The following is a 21,402-nucleotide window of genomic DNA, read 5'->3' on the forward strand; positions in this document are numbered from 1 at the left end:
CTTGCACACACAGTCTCTCTAAAAACAAAACAAAACAAAACAAAAACAAAAAAACAAAAACACCACAACAAAACAAAAAAGCCCAAAAACCTGAGAGTCATTCTAGCTGTTGAAAGGGTCAATAGTTTGTTCTTTTTTTATTGCTGATGGTATTCCACTGTATAAATACATCATAATTTGTTTACCCATTCTCTTGTTGATGGGCATTTGGGTTGTTTCCAGTTTGGGTTATTCTGAATAGTGTCTATAAATATTTATATACAATCCTTTTCGTGAACATATGTGTTTATTTCTCTTGAGTAAATGTCTAGTGTGGATTGCTGGGTTATAGGTGGGAAATGTTTAACTTTATAAAAACCCACATTTTTCCTAGGTGTACCATTTTACATTCTCACAGGCAATATAAGAGAGTTCTTCTAGTTACTCCACATCTTCACCAATGTAGGGTATGTCTACTTATTTTAGCCATTCTTCTGTGTATTGTGGCTTTTTTTTTAACGTTTATTTATTTTGAGAGTGTGTGCGAATGTGAGCACACGGGCAGGAGCAGAGAGAGAGAGAGAGAGGGAGAGAGAAAGGGAGAGAGAATCTCAAGCAGGCTCCGTGCAGCCAGGACAGAGCCAACATGGAGCTCAAACCCACAAACTGCAAGATCATGACCTGAGCTGAAACCAAGAGTTGGATGCCTAGCCATGCAGGCGCCCCAGCGTTGTGTTGTGGTTTTAACTTTCATATCCTTAATAACTAAAAATCCCAAGCACCATCCTATGTGCTTATTGGCCATCCCGATGTCTTCTTTATTAAACTGGCCAAGTCTTTTAACTCGGTTTGATTAGGGGCTTCTCATTATTGAGTTTTACAGTTCCTTTTATATATTTTCAGTAACGACAGAATATGTACTAGACAAAAAATCCTAGTTATAAGAACAAAAGTGATAAGTTACTAAGAAATAAAACTAAGAAGAGATAGGAAAATCCTTTTTGGAGAAAACTGAATAAATGGAGATGTATCATGTTCGTGTAGAGTAAGACTCAATATCATTAAAATGTCTTTTCTCTCCAAAATTTGTTATAAATCAAGTACAATTCCAATAAAACTCCCAAATGAAGTTTTTCACAAAATTTAAAAAGCTTCTCCTACAAGACATATGGAATAATAAAAACCTATGAATAAACAATTCTGAAGAAAGATAAGGTGGGAGTTACTTACCATACATCAAGACCATGGAAAGTCATATTAACTCAGAGATATTGATGAACAAATAGAAAAACCATCAGAAAAGAATAAAGATGTTAAGTACATTCACGTTTATATGTTTCTTTTATTTATTATTTTTTTAAGAGAGAGAGAGGGTGCAAGTGAGTGAGGGACAGAGAGAAAGGGGGAGAGAGAGACAGAGAGAATCCCACAAGGGGAAGGGGGAGGAATAGGGAGAGGGAGAGAAGTGGGGCTCACCCGAAGCAGGGCTCATGCTTACCCAAAGCAAGGGTGTTCACCAGATGCGGGGCTCGTGCTCACACTATGCGGGGCTCAAGCTCACCCAAAGTGGAGCTCGAATTCACCTGATGTGGAACTTGAACTCACCACCCATGAGATCATGACCTAAGCCGAAGTCAGATGCTTAACCTACTGAGCCACCCAGGAGCCCCCATTCACACATATATAGAAAATTGATATTCAAAAATCAGTGGGGAAAAAAGTCAATAAATGATGCATATTATTTTATTTTATTTTATTTTTAGGTAATGTCTACACCCAATATGGGGCTTGAACCCACAACCCCAAGATTAAGAACCACATGTCGCTCTGACCAAGCCAGCTAGGTGCCCCTATGATGTGTATTTTAAAAAATGCAATGAAATTCCCATCTCAAACCATACAGAGAAATAAATTATCACTGTATTAAATCCTTAGGTATGAAACTCAACTTAAAATTTAGGAATTAAGAAGCTTAAAATCAAGAAAGTGCTCAACCAAAATTACCATAAACAACATGAAAAGACAGGCTCAAGACTGTGAGATTTTTCTAATGCATGTTACCCAACAAAGGATTAGTAACCAGAATGAGGAGAAAGAGGAGGATGAGGACGGGGAGGAGGAGGAGGATGGGGAGGAGGAGGAGGAGGAGGAGGGAGAAGAGGAAAAGGAAGAATGGAAGGAAAAGAAGAAGGAAAGAAATCTTCCTATAAATCAGGAAGAAAAATACAATTAGCAGGATGAGAAAAATGGCACAGAATAAAAAAATTTTCCACAGAAGAGAAAATACAAACATGGTCCATGAACATAATAAAAACATGCCCAGTGTTACTAGTAATCAGGAAAAAGCAAATTTAATTCACAATGAGATTTTAACATCCATCCTGCTGGCAAAGCTTGTTCAAATCTGATAACATATGTTACCTTGAATGTGGAGGACCAGGAACTCTTCCCCTCTACTGAAAAATAAAGTGGTGTAAACACAACAGTCTGAGGTGTGGTTAAAGCTGTGCGCCCCGTACAACCAGCCTTGCCACACTTAAGTATCTACCTACAGCAGCAGTCCTCAAACCTTTTTGGTCTCAAAACCTCTTTCCACTCTTAAAAATTATTTGCTTTAATAGGTTATATCCACTGATAATTGTTGTATTAGAAATTAAAATTGATAAATTTAAAAAATATTTAAAACTACCAACAACAAAACAATTACGTTATTATAAATAACGTATTTTTATGGAAAATAACTATTTTCCAAAACAAAACAAAATTCAGTAAAAAGAATGACTCTGTTTTACATTTTTGCAAATCTAACAGAGGACAATTAGGTTCTCATATCAGCTTCTACCTTCAGATGTTTTATAATATCATACATCATGTACCCTTTGAAAAACTCTACTATACACTTACAACAGAATGAGAGGGGGGGTAAAAAGCAAAGAACACTGTTATTATTATAGTTTTTACCCCACAGACTCCCTGAAAAGGTCTAGAATTGGGAGGGGAATGATTCTTCAAGGGGTCCCAGAACACACTTTGAAAACCACCTTTAAAAACTCTAGTATATGTGCGTAACACACATACACACACACAATGTTCACTATGGCACTGTAATGACAACAAATTAGAAACACCCAAAGTTATTTATCAAAGACTAGATAAAGCATCTATTTACACAAAGGTATACTACATAGCAGTCTAGATAAAAAGTAAAAGTAAAAGTAAAATTTAAAAAATAATGAACTTGGGGCACCTGGGTGACTCAGTCGTTAAGCATCTGACTTTGGCCTCAGGTCATGATCTCATCGTTCTTGAGTTGGAACCCAGAGTTGGGCTCTGTGCTGGCAGCTCAGAGCCTGTTTCGGATTCTGTGTGTCCCTCTCTCTCTGCACCTTCCCCGCTCATGCTCTGCCTCTTTGTCTCTCAAAAATAAATGTTAAAAAGAATTTTTTTTTAAAAAATGAACTAAAGCTACATAAATCAATATAACATCATCTCAAAAACTATTCTCAAAAGTACAGTGGAAAATTATAATTTACATAAATGAAACTTTTATAAGTGGCGCAATTTATACAGACTTTGAAAATATGCAAAATAGCACTATTTCTAAGCTATGAATAAATGCCTATGTAGTAACAGTGCAAAAACATGCATAGAAAATATAAACTCTAAATTTATCACAGTGGTGGAGATCTATGGGGATCTATAGTTAAGAAAACGGGATAAGAAAGGAGTACACAAGGGACTTCTATCACACGTGTTTTCTTAAAAGAAAAAGCCTCAGGAAAAAAAAAAGCCTCACGTGTATAATTGTTAAAATTTGTTGAAGCTAGAAGATGACTTAGGTGAGTGTTCCTTACTTAGTCTCTGTTCTTTTCGGTACATTGGAAATCTCTCACAATTTGAAAAAAGGAAAAAATGTTCGCTCTACTTAATTTTGGCAGAAAAAAATCTCTCAAATATGTTCTGACATTATCAGAGCAACCAGATTAGTTCATGTTGTATTTTTTTTAACGTTATTATCTCTGTCTTACAAAAACTGTATATATTTAAGGTGTACAACTTGATGTTTTGATGTATGTACACATTGTGAAAAGATCACCACAATCAAGCTAAATAACTTCTCAATCACCTCTACATAGTTATTTACCACCGTGTGTGTGTCAAAATTTAACCTAACATCTATACTCTCAGCAAATTTCAAGCATACAATACGGTACAGTATTTATCATCACTGCTGCACAGCTGATCTCCAGAACTCATTCATCTTTCATTAACTGAAACTTCATACCCTTTTAATGCTAAACATTCTCTTAAAATATTTTACATAAAATCCCCTTTTTACAAATGAGTTTTTGTTAGAATTCAAACACTGAAATGCCTTTGGGATTCTTTTTAAGGGATTACAAGGAAATTATTTTAAGGACTTATTATGAATCAAAAGTCCTAATATTGCCTTATTGATAAACTGTCATTAGTGACAGTCTAGTAGGAAATCAAAGACCTGTGAACAATGCCACGTATCCAAAAAGACGGTCTTTTTTTTTTCTCCTAAAAATATATTAAGCTAGCAATGTGCAATGGAGCAAGTATAGAATTATGGGTTTTCAGAATAAAACCGCATTTTAATGGAAAACTTAGGAAGGCAGAAATTTGTCCCACCGTGAGCTTACTTTCATAAATATTATGACATGAGGAAATGGCAACAAGCTGTCAATTTAATGTAACTATTTTTTCCCAATTAATTTATATTTTAGGCACATATTCATATTTTTACTACAGGCATCTGCCTCATTTAAATCAAGTGACTATTTTCAATACTTTTACCTACATTTTCCTAAGATGTTTTAAAATGACTTGTGAAAACTTAAATGAAACTATAAACTTGGGAGAAGTTTACACAAATTTATTTATTCTACCAGTTAAACATGGATTCTCAAGGGAGGAGATGGTGTGAAAATAAAGCAAAGCTTTATGCCATTGCTTTTTTTTTTTTAGATTGGACTATTTACCTTACATGTCAAATAGAATTAAAGTGCTTGAGATTTAAAGGAGCATGGGGTTTTTAAAGTCTGAAACACTTTGCTAAACGATCTAAAGCCTTTAGTTTTATATTTTTCACTAATAACTTTTTTCTAAAAGTACTATTACTATACTGCTTTGAAAGCAATCTCTAGTTTCTCACATTTCCAATCAAACTTCATTTTTAAAACTGTCCTGTTCTGACTTCTAAATGTCGCCTGTTCTTTCTGTCACTCTCCCTCCAACAAACGTGCATGTAATACTTTACTGTATGCCAAACACTGTTAACTCATTCGGTTCTTACAACAACCCTCTCTGGTGAGTACTATCGTTACTCCCATTTCATAGATGAGAAAACTGAGTCACAGATGGCAAAGGAACTTGCTCAAGGTGCCAAAAGTTATTAATGGCAGAGCCAGCCATTTGGATTCAAATCCAAACCCCATGACAAAGTAAGTCATGTTTTTTGTTTAATTTCCGTTGTTTCTGATTTTTCATGTCACTAAATTTTCAGCAACTAAAAGCAATCTGTTTTCCATAAACTACTGGATTTAAGAAATGTGAGAGGTGCCTGGGTGGCTCAGTTGGTTAAGCATCTGACAGCTCAGGCTCAAGTCATGATCTCGCAGTTCGTGGGTTCGAGCCCTGCGTTGGGCTCTGTGCTGACAGCTCAGAGCCTGGAGCCTGCTTCAGATTCTGTGTCTCCCTCTCTCTCTGCCCCTCCTCCACTGGTGCTCGGTCTCTGTGTTTCTCCTTCAAAAATAAACATTAAAAAAAAAGAAAAGAAATGTGGGGCAAAGCAAAGGGGGCTCTCCTGACCATGTTTATTACATTAGTGGAAGGGGGAAAAGTGACAAGGTAGTGCAGGCAATAACTGAGGCAGAAAATAAACATTTTAAGACAAAATTATTTGGAGGCGCCTAAAGAACAAGTAAGTGGAGGTGACTGGTAAGCAGGCTGCCAGACACGTCAATCTGAATCTCAAAGAAGGGGAATGGGTGTGCTGGAGCCTGAGGAAAAGCTGGAGGGCAAAGGAGCTTTGGGGGTAGGCAAGATTCAGGCTTGAAGGAGGAATGGTGAGGAAGGGGGGAGAGATAAGAAAAGGACAAAGCAGGTTTAGGGCCACAGACTAATTTCGGATTTGGCATGGAGCTCCTGTAAGCAGAAGCAGTGACACAGAAGTCTGGGTGGGTCCGAATGTGTCCTCAATTAGAAAGCTATTAGAAGTCCTTACCGGCAAGAAAAGCCTGTATGCCTGTGCTCTCTGCATTTTGCAGAGTGACCAAATATCAGCCTGAAAGAATATGGCCTCATCTTTAAATGAAGTCTAAACCTTCATAGCTGAAGACAGGCTATGAAATGAAAACATTTTAAAGTGCATTAATGTAAAGGATTATTAGGAGACTATCTTAGGGGTGCCTGAGTGGTTTAGTCTGTTAAGCCTCCAACTCTTAGTTTTGGTTCAGGTCATGATCTCACAGTTACTGAGTTTAAGCCTTACATTGGGCCTGCTTGAGTTGGGAGCCTCTTTCCCTCTCTCTCTGCCCTCCCCCCTCCCCCAAATAAACTTTAAAAAAAAATAAAGAAGGCTATTTAAAAAAATATTTTTTTAATGTTTATTTACTTTTGAGAGAGAGAGCGAGTGGGGGAGGTGCAGAGAGAAGGAGACAAAGAATCCGAAACAGGCTCCAGGCTCTAAGCTGTCAGCACAGAGCCGGACACGGGGCTCGAACTCACGGACCGCAAGATCATGACCTGAGCTAAAGTCGGACGCTTAACCAACCAACAGAGCCACCCAGGTGCTCCAAAAGAAGACGATTTTAAATGTTTACATGCCTTAAGAAAGTTTCAATCACATAAGAAGTACACATTTATGGACATTTACTATTCAAGTGAGGTTAATTTAAGATACACTGGAGCACCTACTATGGGCAGGAAAGCTTTGGGGAGAGAGAGCATATTTCTACATATTCCCGCCTGCCTGTGGCAAGGGCAGCTCACAACTGCAAAGCTTACTGAGATGCAAGGCATATTCATCTGCCATTCCGATAGCATTAATGTCAACCAGAGAATCTTGCACTTGCAAAGATTATTTGTGGGGTGAAATGTAAGTTAACCTCTGGAGAAAGGGTGGGATTTGACAGAAAGTTAAGGAAAGAGGACTCGGCACTAAGAACCAAGAAAATAACTCATAGAACACTTGGCTATATCAGTTTTGTGCTGTATCGTATGCCTCTAAAGGTTGTGGCGGTGTTTTTCTTTTCTTTATATTTTGGGAGTGGAGGTGCAAGTGAGCGAGGGGCAGAGAGAAAGAGAATCTCACAAGGGGCAGATAGAGAGAGAGAGAGAGAGAGAGAGAGAGAAGCGGGCTTCACCTGAAGCAGGGCTCACTTTTTTTTTTCTTTTTATCTGAAGCGGGGCTTGAACTCCCAAACCATGAGATCATGACCTGAGCCAAAGTCAGATGCTTAATGAGACAGCCACCTAGGCACCCTGGTGTTTTGCTTTTAAAGGCTGTGTTTTATTTACTACTTACTGGATAGACACAAAAGAATTTCCTTTCTTTCATGTCTTTTTACAGTTAAAATTTATTTAATAGGTAATATAAGTATATCATAAACATTTTTTCAGTTACAAAAAAGGAGATATTGAAAAGTCTCTCTCCTGACCAACTGTCATCTCCAGAGATTTCCCTCCTGAGATACTCTTTGAAACTGCATTTCTTTAAACTGTTTAAACTTTGATTTTCTTTTAGTTCTGACACGTCCATGATTTAGTGATGCTGAACTAAAGACCTATAATAGAATGCTTCTCTTTGTCACATCCCCAAAATTTGCACAAAGAATGCAAGTACTCTACAATCTATGTTGGACTTCAAGAGGCAGACAGGACTACAAGTTAGAAAAAAAAAAAAAAAAAAAAAAAAGCCTGGATCTTATTTCCTTCTCATAAGATAAGATTTTCCTCTCTATTTTACCACACTTCCGTTGAGTCAAACAATTAACTTATCTAATGAATGTCTATTAAAATACACACACACACACACACACACACACACACACAAGCCCCTACTACCTACAGGTCCTTTATAATGTAGGAGCTTAAATCAGGAAAGCAAAGTTCATCACAGCCACCTTATACATTAACAGATTATATCAAGTTAAGTTTTGGTCTCCAAAATGGTTCACGCACACCAAGAAGAACATAAGGCAATCCTTCAGCTTAAAGAAAAAAATTGGGACTTGTTTACAATTACTTTTTACTTCTCCCTTTCAAAGTTTATATCGTAGGGTGATTTGTCATGTATAAAATAAGTTAATATGTTGGTATCTGCATAGCATTTATAAAGGCATATGTTGGGAGTTCATACTCAAATACATTCTCCTAGTGATGGTATATAATAAAGAAGTTTTAAGAATTAGGGGGCGCCTGGGTGGCTTAGCCGGTTGGGTGTCCAACTTGGGCTCAGGTCATGATCTCACGGTTCTTGGGTTGGAGACCCACATTGGGCTCTGTGCTGACAGCTCGAAGCCTGGAGCCTGCTTCAGATCCTGTGTCCCCTCTCTCTCTGCTCCTCCCCTGCTTGCACTCTGTCTCTTGCTCTCTCAAAAATGAATAAAAAACATTAATAAAAAAATAAAAAGTTTTGAGAATTAAATAGCTCAGTATATTAGGTGTTCATTTCTAAAAGTAAATATTTTGTCAAGTTTGTAAAAGTATATGAAGTGCTAATTTTAATGGGATACACAGAGAAAACAACTGTAAAAGGGACAGATCAACACTTGGCCAGACTATATATTTCTAGAGTTAAAAGTAGATAGCTTATTTTTTGGTATGTGGTTCTTTTCAACCATATTCCTGCTATCAGAGTTATTGAAAATTAGGTGTACCATGGTTAAGGAGATGGGCTCTGAACTCACAATGTCAAGTTCAAATCCTGACTCCATCACTTACTTTGGAGAGGCCTAAATGGCACAAGGATAAATGGTCTTGCTGTCTGGCACTTCAGCAGCCAAAAAATGTTAACAATTATAATTAAATAAAAAGAGCATCATTTAACAAACATTAGCTTTAGTAATTGAAATGAAACAGCTGAGTCACTTTTTAATTCAGCATAACTTTTTGGAAAGATGTTTTTTGGGCTCAACTGAAATGTATCTAAACAAATGGAAGCTTTTGCCTTCTTTTTTATCAAAAAACAAAAACAAAAACAAAAACCTCAATATCACTCCCATGAGCTATTTTGTCTTGGAACAACTAATATAAGTTAAACAATGTCAGTCCCTAGCCAAACAGATATGGGAATAACTGTATACAGTATATCTTCTTGGCTTCATTTTTATGTGGAACATGTGTTTATATTTTGACCTTTTGTCTTTTTTTTTTTTTTTTTTTAATGCAGAACCATTTTTAAACATCAGCAACTGGAATGATTTTTTTTTTTTTAAGTTTCCAAACATATTAAGTTACACATGGCAATGCCTATTGCTGAAACATTTATAAATGTTACACCAACTGTGTTTACAGTTCCGATTTTTTTTAGATTGTTTTGTTTTCATATAAGTCATGACCTGAAAAATTTAGCTCAAATTCTTTCCACAAAATAATTACATAATGGAACAGTCTGAGTCATTTTGAATTTCCGAAACACAAAACTCGCTCCCATAAGATAAAGACAGTGATGAGTATCATAGTGGGGTTTTTATGACTAACTCTACCATAACTAAAAGGTATTGATAAGACTGGAAGGACTATAAGAACATGGTGACTAGAATTCATCCAACTGAGAAAAATCACTGCACTCTTTTTTATTTCCCATTGCCTATCCTTAAGCAATTGACATAAAAATAAAGTCTAAAAGGAATTTCGCTGCAGTGAAAAAAAAATCAAAGAACAAAAAATTTGGTAATTCTGAAGACAAAAGTACAAAAATACTTCTCTTTAGCCTTGCCTCTTAAACCTTATCTATCACCTTGATGGAAGAAAGAATTTATAACATGTAAGTTAATATAAATAGCACATAAAATGTAAGGAATAGGGGCGCCTGGGTGGCGCAGTCGGTTAAGCGTCCGACTTCAGCCAGGTCACGATCTCGCGGTCCGTGAGTTCGAGCCCCGCGTCAGGTTCTGGGCTGATGGCTCAGAGCCTGGAGCCTGTTTCCAATTCTGTGTCTCCCTCTCTCTCTGCCCCTCCCCCGTTCATGCTCTGTCTCTCTCTGTCCCAAAAATAAATAAACGTTGAAAAAAAAAAATGTAAGGAATAGTTCTATGAAAAAGAAGACCAAAATCAATCAAACTGGGGTTAAGGAAATTATTACGCTGTCAGTGCAGAGCCTGACGTGGGGCTCAAACTCCTGAACTGTGACTTGATGACCTGAGCCAAAGTAGGATGCTTAACTGACTGAGCCACCCATGAGCCCCCACAAATGGATTGTTTCTTCAGAAGCCCAGAGATGGTCAACTTAAGAGAATAATCATTTCTTTTTTAAGACAAAAAAAAAAAAAAAAAAAAGGAAGGAGTTGGCACTCAATCGATATTTCTACAGTGAGTAAATGAGAGAATGAGTACAGCATCCTACCTTCCAATTTGCATACGTTCCTTCTCCTAACAGGTCACCCCAGGTCCCAGCCCCTTTCTGGCATCAAATGACTGTGGACACCACTCAGGCTCTGTGGTCAGTCACTCAATCTCCTTCACTGAACCCCAACCTCTACCAAAGGCCTTCTTTAACTGCTAGTACTCCCATTACATGACTTTCTAAATGGATCACAAAGAAGCCTCCCACTGAGGAATTCACAGGTCTCTTGTCAGTATTTACACAGTTGAAAAAGAAACACATTTGGTTTTCTTGAGGCAGCCAGGAACAAAATCTTGACAGCTGGAAATTTACTGGAACCCACAGGGCTGGGATTTGAAACTATATTTCAAGGGATTTGCAACTATACTTCAATAATAATAACCATTTAATATTTACTCCATCCTACCAAGACCCAGCACATCCCTATGTGCAACCTCAAATGGAAAGCTTAGAACTCTCTTATGTTAAATAATGGTTGACCAGTTGGATTTTTAAGACATGGAGACAAATTAAAGTATTCTTCATTTTTTGTTCTGGTGTTTTCCTTTTGTGCTCTCTTCAGACAAAGTACAAATTAGTCAAAGAACCTTACACAAATCCCAACTGATTTTACTCTGCTCTTTCTCCCTCCCACCCTCCCTTTTCCCTGAGCCTAAAGTAACAGATGGGTAAGAGTTTGAGAAAAGACACTATTTCAAGTACTTTGATTTCCCAATTTCAATCCCCAAAGCATTCACTTATTACTACTATTAAAATGAATAATGTTTTACCTGTTCTACTCTAAAAATCACCATCTAAACTCAAAATATTTTTTAATTTTAAATCTTCTCTATTATTGTTTTCTGCTTATAACTAAAATAATGGGATAAATATTTTAGCCATTGTCATGAATGATGTAATTTCCATTTCAGGAGGATTTAAAGCTACCATATAAATTTAAAACTTACCATGTAAATTGCTAATAGCCAAAGGCAATAAAGTCTCATTAATTTAAAAGTCTGGAGCTCTTAGCTACAAATTATGAGTTGAAAGGATGTGGGTTTTATTACTGCGCAACATAACTTCACATTAAATCCCAAGTGGAACTGCCACGTAAGCTCATTTCCTACTTCATTTCTCCAAAAAGTGTAAACACTAGATTCATTTCCACAAAATACAATGAAATTGCTATTCTGCAAGAAGTTTACACTCCTGTAAGATTTCATGTTAATGAGGTCATTTGTCTTACATGGAAAACAATGCTTGCTATGTGCACTGTCCTGAGGGACCTTAGAAATATTAATCCATTCATCCTCCAACAACCTTATGAGGTGAGTACTACTACTGTGATTATATGTCAGTATGCTTAGCACAGGGCTTCAGATGTGAAAGAAAGTAAGTGTTGTCTGACTTTCATGAACATTTTCAAACGAATTAAATGTATTGAAGAGGCTGATGAAGAACTAACAATTGGCTGCTTTGTCTCATAATCATCTCTAGCGGCCACAGAGAGCAAGCTCTAAATAAGGACACAGAGATAAAAGTGAGCCTAATACATCAGCCAAAGCAACAATTCATTAAACCTATGATTACTCTCTACATGTTCCCACTGTCAATTAGGCCAAGAAGTCAATAGGTGGAAGTGTTTTTTTTACTCCCAGGATGAGCATGGTGAAGAACACTTTCACAGAAGGTTCTTAGGAAGCCCATACATGGATGTATAAATTTGTTCTCTTAATCTCGTCCCACCACTACGAGCTCCAATATTTTCTGTGATTTTAAGGATCTCTTATAAATTCCCCATATTCCCCTTAAATTGTAAAAAAAAAAATCATAGGTAGATACGATTCTCCAATAAAGATTTGACATAGGCCAGAGTTAAGAGGATTAAGTCATAGTTTTTACACGGTGAATTTCTATTTATATATCTTGACATGCTTGCTTTATAAGATATTCTATATTTTTGGCTTGTGTACCCACTTTGAACTCTAGATTTTTCTTCTAAAATATGGAAAATTAGTCCTCTATATTTTGTATACAGTTTATTTTTTTTCCAGCTTGATCTTCATGTACCCATAAGTAATTTAATTTTCTTCTGACCACTTGTCAATTTATAGGGATAATTTGGAATTTTATTTACTTCATTTTATAATTTCAGCAACTTCACTGAAGAAATTATTGAGCAACATAAGACCTCACAGTGATGCCTACGTGAAACCATTGATTATCATAGATTCTACTCCAAGCTGGTACTGATCCAACTCTTTGGCCTACTGTAAACCCTTTTAATATATTCTAAGCCTGGGGATACTACCCTTTGAGAAGCAACATGTCATGCTTGAGGTGCTTTCTGTAGCATGGGAAGGAGGGAGGCAGTCTCCATCATAGCTTCTTTAAGGACTTAAGACTTCCCTGGAAGGGTTATTGCCACATGCCATTATCATTCTAACACCTGAAGGTTGCCCTTTTATCCAGAATTGAAAGCAAAATGAAAGTAACACAAGTAATAAAATTAAAAAAACAGGACGGGAATGGGAGAGCTACCAGCAGAGAAAGGGATCCTTCAGATCCCCAGGAAAGAAGACCACCTTCACCCATCTGACCATTTGGCCTACTGCTATCAACGACCAGGCTACCAGATTCTGAATCACTTCTATGTTTCAACCACCACACTGAGGTCAAAGTCATATGTTTGATCCCTACCTGAGTCAAATGGGAAGCCACCTCACTGTCAAAAATGTGCCCAACCTCTCGTAAATATCATCACTTGTCCTAAAGGAATTCATGAGAGTGGGTATGAACCAATCCATGCAAATTCATCACCATTACTGGAAAAATAACCAGGAAAACCTGATCTGTGAGTCAGTCCATTGTATAAATTTCATTTAGGAAGAACTCTCTGATGGTCTTGGGACAGATAGATGTTGAGTAAGAAACCAGGCTCTGCCACTTAACTAGTTCCATGTGTAATCTTGGACACGTTCATTTATCAGAGCCTTATAGATAAAACACATCAAGGGTCTCAAGTAGAATCTGACACAAAAGGGATGTTCACGTGATGTTGGCCCCAGCTCCTCTTAACTTTTAACCTGGGAGTTAAGAGAAGGATGGAGCCAGGTCCACCAGTGTTTCAATCCTGGTTCTGCAACACATTAGCTGTGAAATACTGGGCAAGTGGCGGCCTCATCTTTCTCATAAAGCTGGGATAATGAATCAAAGTATTCAGATAATGCCTGGCACACAGCAAATGCCAATAAGCGGTAGCTACTTCCGTAAATGTTAGTAAGACAAAGACATTATTATCATCGCTATCTGTTGATCAGTGTTTCTCACAGTGTGGTCAGGGAACTATGGATATAAGAATGACCCAGACGGTCTGTTTAAAAAAAAAAAAAAAAAAAAAAAAGATCCCAACCTATTCAAAAGCTCTCCTAGAGTAGTGCCAGGTAATATTAATTTCTGAATCAAACTTCCTTGAGATGTATACTAAAATTTAAGAATGAGCGACCCAGTTGGTCTGGTGCTGGGTCACAGTAAATTAAGACTCGCCAGCTAGTACTTATTCTTTACTATGCTAGGAGAATTGCCCGGTACCTGATGTTTTATATTTTGGAAATTCTTTGGAACTAAACATTAAACTGATAGGCTCACTCCTGTTATTTTTTCTTCCCCCCAATGGTACTATTTTGACTTTTGCCCCCACTCCAGCCAGGGGAAGGCAAACTATGGCCTTGGTCTGTGGCCAATTTTCTACAACCCCAACAACCAGAGCAGATGTGTGTCTAAAATGTTGTTGAAAGAAAGAAAGAAAGAAAGAAAGAAAGAAAGAAAGAAAGAAAGAAAGAAAGAAAGAAAAAGAAAGAAAGGAAGGAAGGAAGGAAGGAAGGAAGGAAGGAAGGAAGGAAGGAAGGAAGGAAGAAAACATATTCAATGGAGACACTGTGTTGCTCAGGGCGTCTAAAATATTTACCGTCTAGCCCTTTACAAAAAGGTATGTCAACCCCTGGTAGTCTATATATATATTTTTTTTAACTGCAGATCTCACACAATTTACATGCTTAAAAAATAGTAACAATAAGGGAGAATTAATTAAAATAGAAGATATTCTAGTAGATATATTCTAGTGCACCTAATAGAGGCAAGTACCACTGCCAAAGTTTTTGTTATACACATATGCATGTGTGTTTATCAGATAATGATCAAATCGAATTTGGCTGTAGTCAAAAAGTAATTTTAAAGTCCTTGAGGGCAGGGGTGCGAAATAAATAGTGCAATCGGTTAACGAGCATTCATTAAAACTCACAGAGTAATTTTTACAATAAACGTGTCTTGGAGGACATAAAAAATCATATAAAATGATCCCTGCTGCTTAGAAGTTAATGGCTTATTCATTACAAAATGGTAATAAAATCGGTTTTGTGTACCATATACACTGTTATAAGGAGAAAATGGAATCATCAATGCAAAGTATTTCAAAAGTATCATACTAGAAAATATCTTAGTTATATTAATATATCATCTCAAACATATGCAGGTTTTTTTCTCACCACCTCCTTAATTCCTAGTTTCCTCCAATCTGGGAAACGAGTCTTTTTTTTTTTCCTTTGTGTGTGTGCATGTGTTATGTATGTGTGTTTGCATGCATGTGTCAGGAGAATAAAAGAAAATGCTTCTGCCCTTTCTGTGTCATCTACTATTGGCTTGTTCTCAATTTAAAATATGCTTTCTTTCACCTTTCTCTTGTTTCTAGCAAGAAAAGCACTTGATTAAATTCTTATGCAAAAAGAACAATAAAGACTATGATCATCTTATCCCTAGCAATACTACAAAGTCCAAAATTAAAATTGTTAAGGTAACAATTTTTCTTCTTCTCTTCATAGGACACAAATTTCCAGGGTATTTGTGATTGTTTCAGGCAAGCTAAAAATACATTAATTTTATAACACATTTGGACAAATTTGCAAAGGAAAGAAACACCTTCCTAGGAACATACTCCAGGAAATAACACTTTAAAAGGTTTTCATTCTACAGAATACACTGCAGACACACAAACCACAAGCAGTGTAAATAAATACACACTGGTGCAATGCTGAAATGCAGGTCTGTCTTACACCACAAAGAGAAAACCCTTCCACACCACGGTATTTCAGCTTGGGATGCCATAAAGACGGGATTTAGGCATGTAGTGTAAATACAGGAGGCTGTAAATGTGTGTGTGTGTGTCTGTGTGTGTTAGGGAAAGAGGGTTGTAAGCAGAAGGGGTGGGACTTGTCAGGAGCAGCTATTTGAGAAAATTCCTTTTTCTTTCCCATTCATTCTTTCCAGCTTGTGTCTGGCACAGTCCTTACAATTACTCACTGGCTTTTCATTCTAAAGACAACCAACAAGCTTTCAGAACTTCCTACAGTGTTTTTCACATACTTTGTTTTTTTAAAAGGCACCAAATCATTGAATATTTGTTTTAAATAAAAAGTAAACCATTAGCCCGGTTCCTCATTCCAAAGACCCCATGAGTTGCCGGCTAAACAGGATCCTTTGTTGTGTGTCCAAAAATAACACAACGCGGTATTGGTAAATTGGGAAACAACAGATCACTCCGTTTCCAAGAATGTCAAAGTTATTACCATAAATTTCGATCTGCCCCAGTGAGTCCAATTCCATGCTCCTTTCAGGGAACATGCGGTCCCAACGGCAGCAAAGCCAATCCAATTGAATACCCCTCGCCTTTTCTCTTTGGACGCCCCATTAATAAATATAAGGGCTGCAAGAGGATGCCAAGTGGGCCGGTTTCCTCTACGCACAATGGTATCCGTACAGCGAAATCTCTCCAACCACAGTGAAAGTTGTCTTTCAGATGCCTACCCCACACCGGCTGTCCAGTGCCAGAGAGCCCAGGACGAGAGGGGGCAGCTGGGCAGAGAGCCGTCACCTTTCAGCTCCCCACCTCCCGAGGAGGGGACGAGGGGGAGGGCACGACACGAAAGCAGAGTAGGAAGGTGGGCGAGTGGGAGAGACAGAAATGGATGCTGAGGGGGTGGGCGAGATGGAAGGTAGGTTAGGTGGAGAACGCGGGGAGAGGCGGGTGGGCAGAGCTGCGGGATTCTAGAGCAGAGTCGGGGAACGGCGCGGGCGAGCGGGGGCGCGCAGGGGGTCGGGTCCTCACCGTTGAACGCCCCGGCGTCCGCGGCCTCCTCCTCCTCCTCCCCGTTCTCGGAGTCGGTGTGCATGGGCTCCTCCGCGAAGTTGACTCCCTTGCTGGGGGTACCGCCCCCGGCGGCGGCGCCCGCGTCCCCCCAGGTCCTGCCCTCATGGCCGAAGCGCGCGGCGCCTTTGCGCTCGTTCTCCTGCTGCAGGCGCGTGAAGTGCTGCAGCGCGAACTCCAGCAGGTCCGCGGGCTGGTGCCTCAGCACCTCCACCGTGAAGCCTTGCAGCAGCTCCGTCAGTCCCGCGGGGATCTCGATGCTCATCCTGCCTGCCGGGCGGCGGGCGCCTGGGCGCCGCCCTCGCCGCCTCCCCGGAACGGCCTGCGGCCCCGCGGCCGCCGAGAGAGCGCGGACGGCACTAGCGGCGCTACCCGCTGCGAGCGCGGCGCTCTGGGCCCCGGCGGCCCGGCTGGCCCGGCCCGCGGCTCCCGGCGCGCGGTTGCTCCGTCCGGCGGCGGCGGCTGAGCGAGCGCGGCCCCGGGAGGGCTGGCAGCATCTCCGGCTCCTCCCGCTCCCGCCGCCGCTGCTCCTCTCCCCCCACCCGGGCCGCCCCGCCCCCGCCGCGCCCGCGCCCGCGCCCGCGCCGCGCCGCGCCGCGCGGGAGGGGGCGTCGGAGCGCGCCCACGTGACCCCCGGAAACCATGGCAACCTCCGCCGGCGGGCGCCGCGCACCGCCGCTGGGAAGGTTGCGGTGCGGAAGACGCCGGCTGGCGGCGGCGGGTTGGTGGGGCGACGCTGATGGGCGCGCGCTGGGCGCGGACTCCTGTCGGCACGGCCGCAGGTGGCCCCCGGGGTGCACCTCGCCGTCCACCTGTCCTCGCTCCGGTGCGGACGGGCCTCTCGGCCGAATTCCACAAGTCCTTCAGCACCAGGAACCGCGCAGAGCTGCTGCCACGCGAATTGCCCCGAAACTTCAGCCTCCACCTCGGTAGCGGCATTTTATTTTCCTCCGGGAATCTAGTTGCATTAAGTGTTGGCAGTGTCTTTTGCTTTAAAGTCATGTGTGCTACTGGTTGTCTTTTGGACGAAGAAATAATACCCCATCCTTGTAACACCTTTCTTTCTCTTTTGCTGCATTTTATACAACCTTCCTCCATACATCCTGTTTATGTTTTGTTTTACTGACAGTAGTAAATTGTCCACTCGATGCATTTACTACTATTTATGAAGACAAATGCACCATTTATTATGAGGCCCTTGTGAAAGTTAGTCGATGCCCTTCAAACAGGATAGTGAAACATTATCAGTAAAATGTCATGGTCAGGGCAGATAGTCCTAAAGAAAAAAAAAAAAAGCTTTGCTTGATGAGGCTCCTATTGTTTATTTTAAACCTTTCCCTTAACTTTGAGTGATTTTAATTATATCTCCAAAATAGGCTACTTGATATAAAGAGAAATAGAACTAGAAGCGTGTACATTTAAAGTAGAAGTCCTTGACTCTGAAATGAGGTTTAATTCTGCAAATGTTTACAATTTTGAATTATAAAAATGCTTTTTGCCAATTAAATGGTTTTTTAAAAAGCATACTTCATTTTCTACAATGGCCATCATATTGTAAATAAAATATTTCAAGGGCAAGTTCAGTTATTCTGATTTATCTTTCCACTCACAAAAAAAGAGTAAATACATGACTCAGAAAATTCGAAGTCTAGAAATCAAGATATAGCAAACTAGTTCCTTTTATAAAAATTCACCTTGATATGAACCCTTTGTTTATAAACCAACTTGTAAGCATTCATGAGTGAATGTATTTCTCTCTTTCTGTTCCTTATCTACCTCATAATAGCATGTTGTTTTTAAACATAGTAAAGTACTTCTAATTGTGTTGAGCATTTTAAGTGGTAAGCTTTTATAAAATACTGTGATCCTCATAGAGGACAATATTAGTCAAACTCTTAACCATGTAAGCATTATATAAGCCATATATGCATTATCTTCCTAGATCCAGTAATTAAGATGAATTTGCGTCATCTTCATTTATGATGTTTTTATTAAGATTAGCATTGCTTGCAAGTGGCAGAAAATGCAAAATACAGTAGCTTAAGCAATATAGAAGCTTATTTCTCTATAATGCAAATGTAAGCAGTTCAGGGCTGGTATGGTGGTTCCATGAACTTCAGGTACCCAGGCTCCTTCTAGCTCATTGCTCTGTAATCCTCAGTTTCTGGTCTAAAATTAATGCTGTATCTCCAGTCATCTCATTCATATTTGAAAGAAAAGGCATTTCACTCCCTCCCCTACCTACACACACACACACACACACACACACACACACACAGATACACGCATACCCCTCTACGAACGCTTCCAGTAAGTTGAATACACCAATTCCTCCTATACCCTCTTGGCCAGAGCTTAGTCAAGATGGCTACACCCATGGCATGATGGAATGCATTTTCCAAAGGTGACTCCAAAAATATCTCCAGTCCCTGTGCTCTTCTACAGTGTGACCTTGCCACTGCTCCATCAAGAGTTGAAGTCTTAATTCGGCTCTTCTTGAATCTGGATGGGGTTTTTACTGCTTTGAAAGAAGTCATCCCAGCATAACAGAAGTAGCCAGAAGTAGACAGGCGCCCTGCCCAAATTCCTGAGCCACAGAATCTGGGAGTAGAATAAAAAGGTTGTAATTATAAAAAGGCTTAAACCTCTAAGTTTTGGGAGAATTTGTAGCACAGTAATAGGACTGAAACACGTAGCTATATGGAAAGCTTGGGAATGTGAGCTTTATTTTGAGCAGTCATGTGCCAAGCAAACATTCGGAAACTGAGAACCAGTTCTGGGGACAATAACCAGCGGCTGCCACTGTGGATAACACTCTTTCCCCCAGGAATGACAGAAGGAAAGAGCACTCCTTATCCATTTACAAGAACCCTATTTCAAAGTAGCATCCTACATTTTGTGTTTCAAAGTAGTTTTTGTTATGTTGGTTTTGGTTTGGTTTTTGTAGATTTACTATATGAGGCTTGGTAGATGCCTCTGTCATCAACCACAATGCCAGGGTCATGTGGCTGTCATTTCTTTAGGGGTATAGAAATGATCCAGGCATGAAATGCATAATTGGATTAGATGACCTATATGGTCTCTCCCATTCTGGGATGTTCTACAATAGTATAATATTAAAAGAAGACATGTTGGATTTAAAACGTCTTTGCAAACAGCTCTCTGATCATTTTTATTTGCATCAATTTTTAAACCAGAAACCATGACCTGAAAAATTAAAGCTTGATCCTGGTAGTCCTATTATGTTAATTTTGTTCTCAGAACAAACGTTCACTTCTAAACTCCTATTCTGGCTTTTATTCCCTACCACATAACCGTTCGGGTAATATTCTGTGATTTCCTTTGCTTTCATTTTCAGAATATTTCCTTCTGAACCTTGGAGTGCAGTGATGGTGGCTTATGGGAACTATTTATCTTTGAATTCTTTAAAAGAACATCACTGAAATTGATTTTTGGTGGTTGATTTACAAAGCAATTTTCACTAGTTTCTAAGAGCAGCAAAAGCAATTGCCAAAGAACTCTGAGAGTTCAGCATCGAAATGAAATGAGAATGCTACCAAATTTGTTTTCACACATGGAAAATTAAATAGATACTGGACAGAGACATCAATTTTTTTATATGGAGCTGCCAACACAAGACAACAGCCTAGACAAGCCATAGTTTGGGCAAGCTTTGCAATGGATAATCATAACTATGACCAATCAGACAGCATTTCTTACCCACAGTTAATATGATCTCTGATCATGCTCATTGGTGCAAGAAATATATACCCACTCAAGACAAAAAGACCAACTGGGGGACACAGGGGCTGTGCTTACACAGAGCTCGCAGTAGCCATCACTCTCAGTTTTGTATACCTTTAGCAGTTCAGCACTGGCTACGGTTTTGGTGTTTCCAATTCATATTCTGGAGAGAGGGAATCCAGTTGGTTTGGTCTTGACCATCCAGTGGATTGGCTGGCCTTGAGTGAGAGGTTCTCTCCTGATTCAGTCAGTATGGCCAGTGGGGTGCAGGATAAGAAAGGGGTCGGGGAGTATAAATACATGGTGAGACCTGACTCTTCAGAAACAAAAAGTCCCAAACATAGGCACTGACAGTAGGATAGGCAACCGTCACAATTTACCTACTACCAGATGGCCACCTCATAGCCTGGAAATCTTATAAGACTAAATAAAAGGACTGATCTCTACATGCAGCTTTGTACTCCCAGATTGTCAGATTCAGTAGGTCTGAAGTGGGGCCTGAGAGTTTGTATTTCTGTCAAAGTCTCAGGTGATGCATATGCTGTAGGTCTGGGGAACACACTTGGAGATCCACTATGCTAGATTCCCCAGCAGAGAGTTTATGCTCATACTGAGAAGACAATTCCCTGGAGAAACTTTTTTGCTTAACATCAAAGCATAAGTTTTTCTTTGGTTAAATGAGGACTTAATGCAACTTTATTATTGTGCTCTCCTTGAAGGAGTCTTATACAGTTAAAGAGATTCTCAAAAGCAACAGAGAATATGTCCTTAAATGTTACATGTCATAAATAGAATATGGATTTCCTATTAAGGGCTAGGTCAGGCTCACAAGTTTATCTCTGCTTCCTGAAGCCCCACTGAAACCATGGCCAAAGGAATGGGGAAGATAAAAACAAAATTATAA

The 21,402-nt window shown here is 39.6% G+C and overlaps 1 protein-coding gene across 1 annotated transcript in view; it reads right to left on the minus strand.

Moving 5' to 3' along the window:
* Positions 1–17,292, minus strand: part of PRKAR2B (protein kinase cAMP-dependent type II regulatory subunit beta) — a 104,022-nt gene extending 86,730 nt beyond the window's left edge. The window contains exon 1 of the mRNA XM_045494462.1: positions 16,716–17,292. Within this exon, the coding sequence (XP_045350418.1) occupies positions 16,716–17,019 (304 nt within the window). The 5' untranslated portion in view covers positions 17,020–17,292. The remainder of the gene's footprint in view (positions 1–16,715) is intronic.
* Between the last annotated feature and the right edge of the window lie 4,110 nt (positions 17,293–21,402).

Source organism: Leopardus geoffroyi, chromosome A2 (assembly GCF_018350155.1).
Source record: "Leopardus geoffroyi isolate Oge1 chromosome A2, O.geoffroyi_Oge1_pat1.0, whole genome shotgun sequence".
In the NCBI taxonomy this organism is placed as follows: domain Eukaryota; kingdom Metazoa; phylum Chordata; class Mammalia; order Carnivora; family Felidae; genus Leopardus; species Leopardus geoffroyi.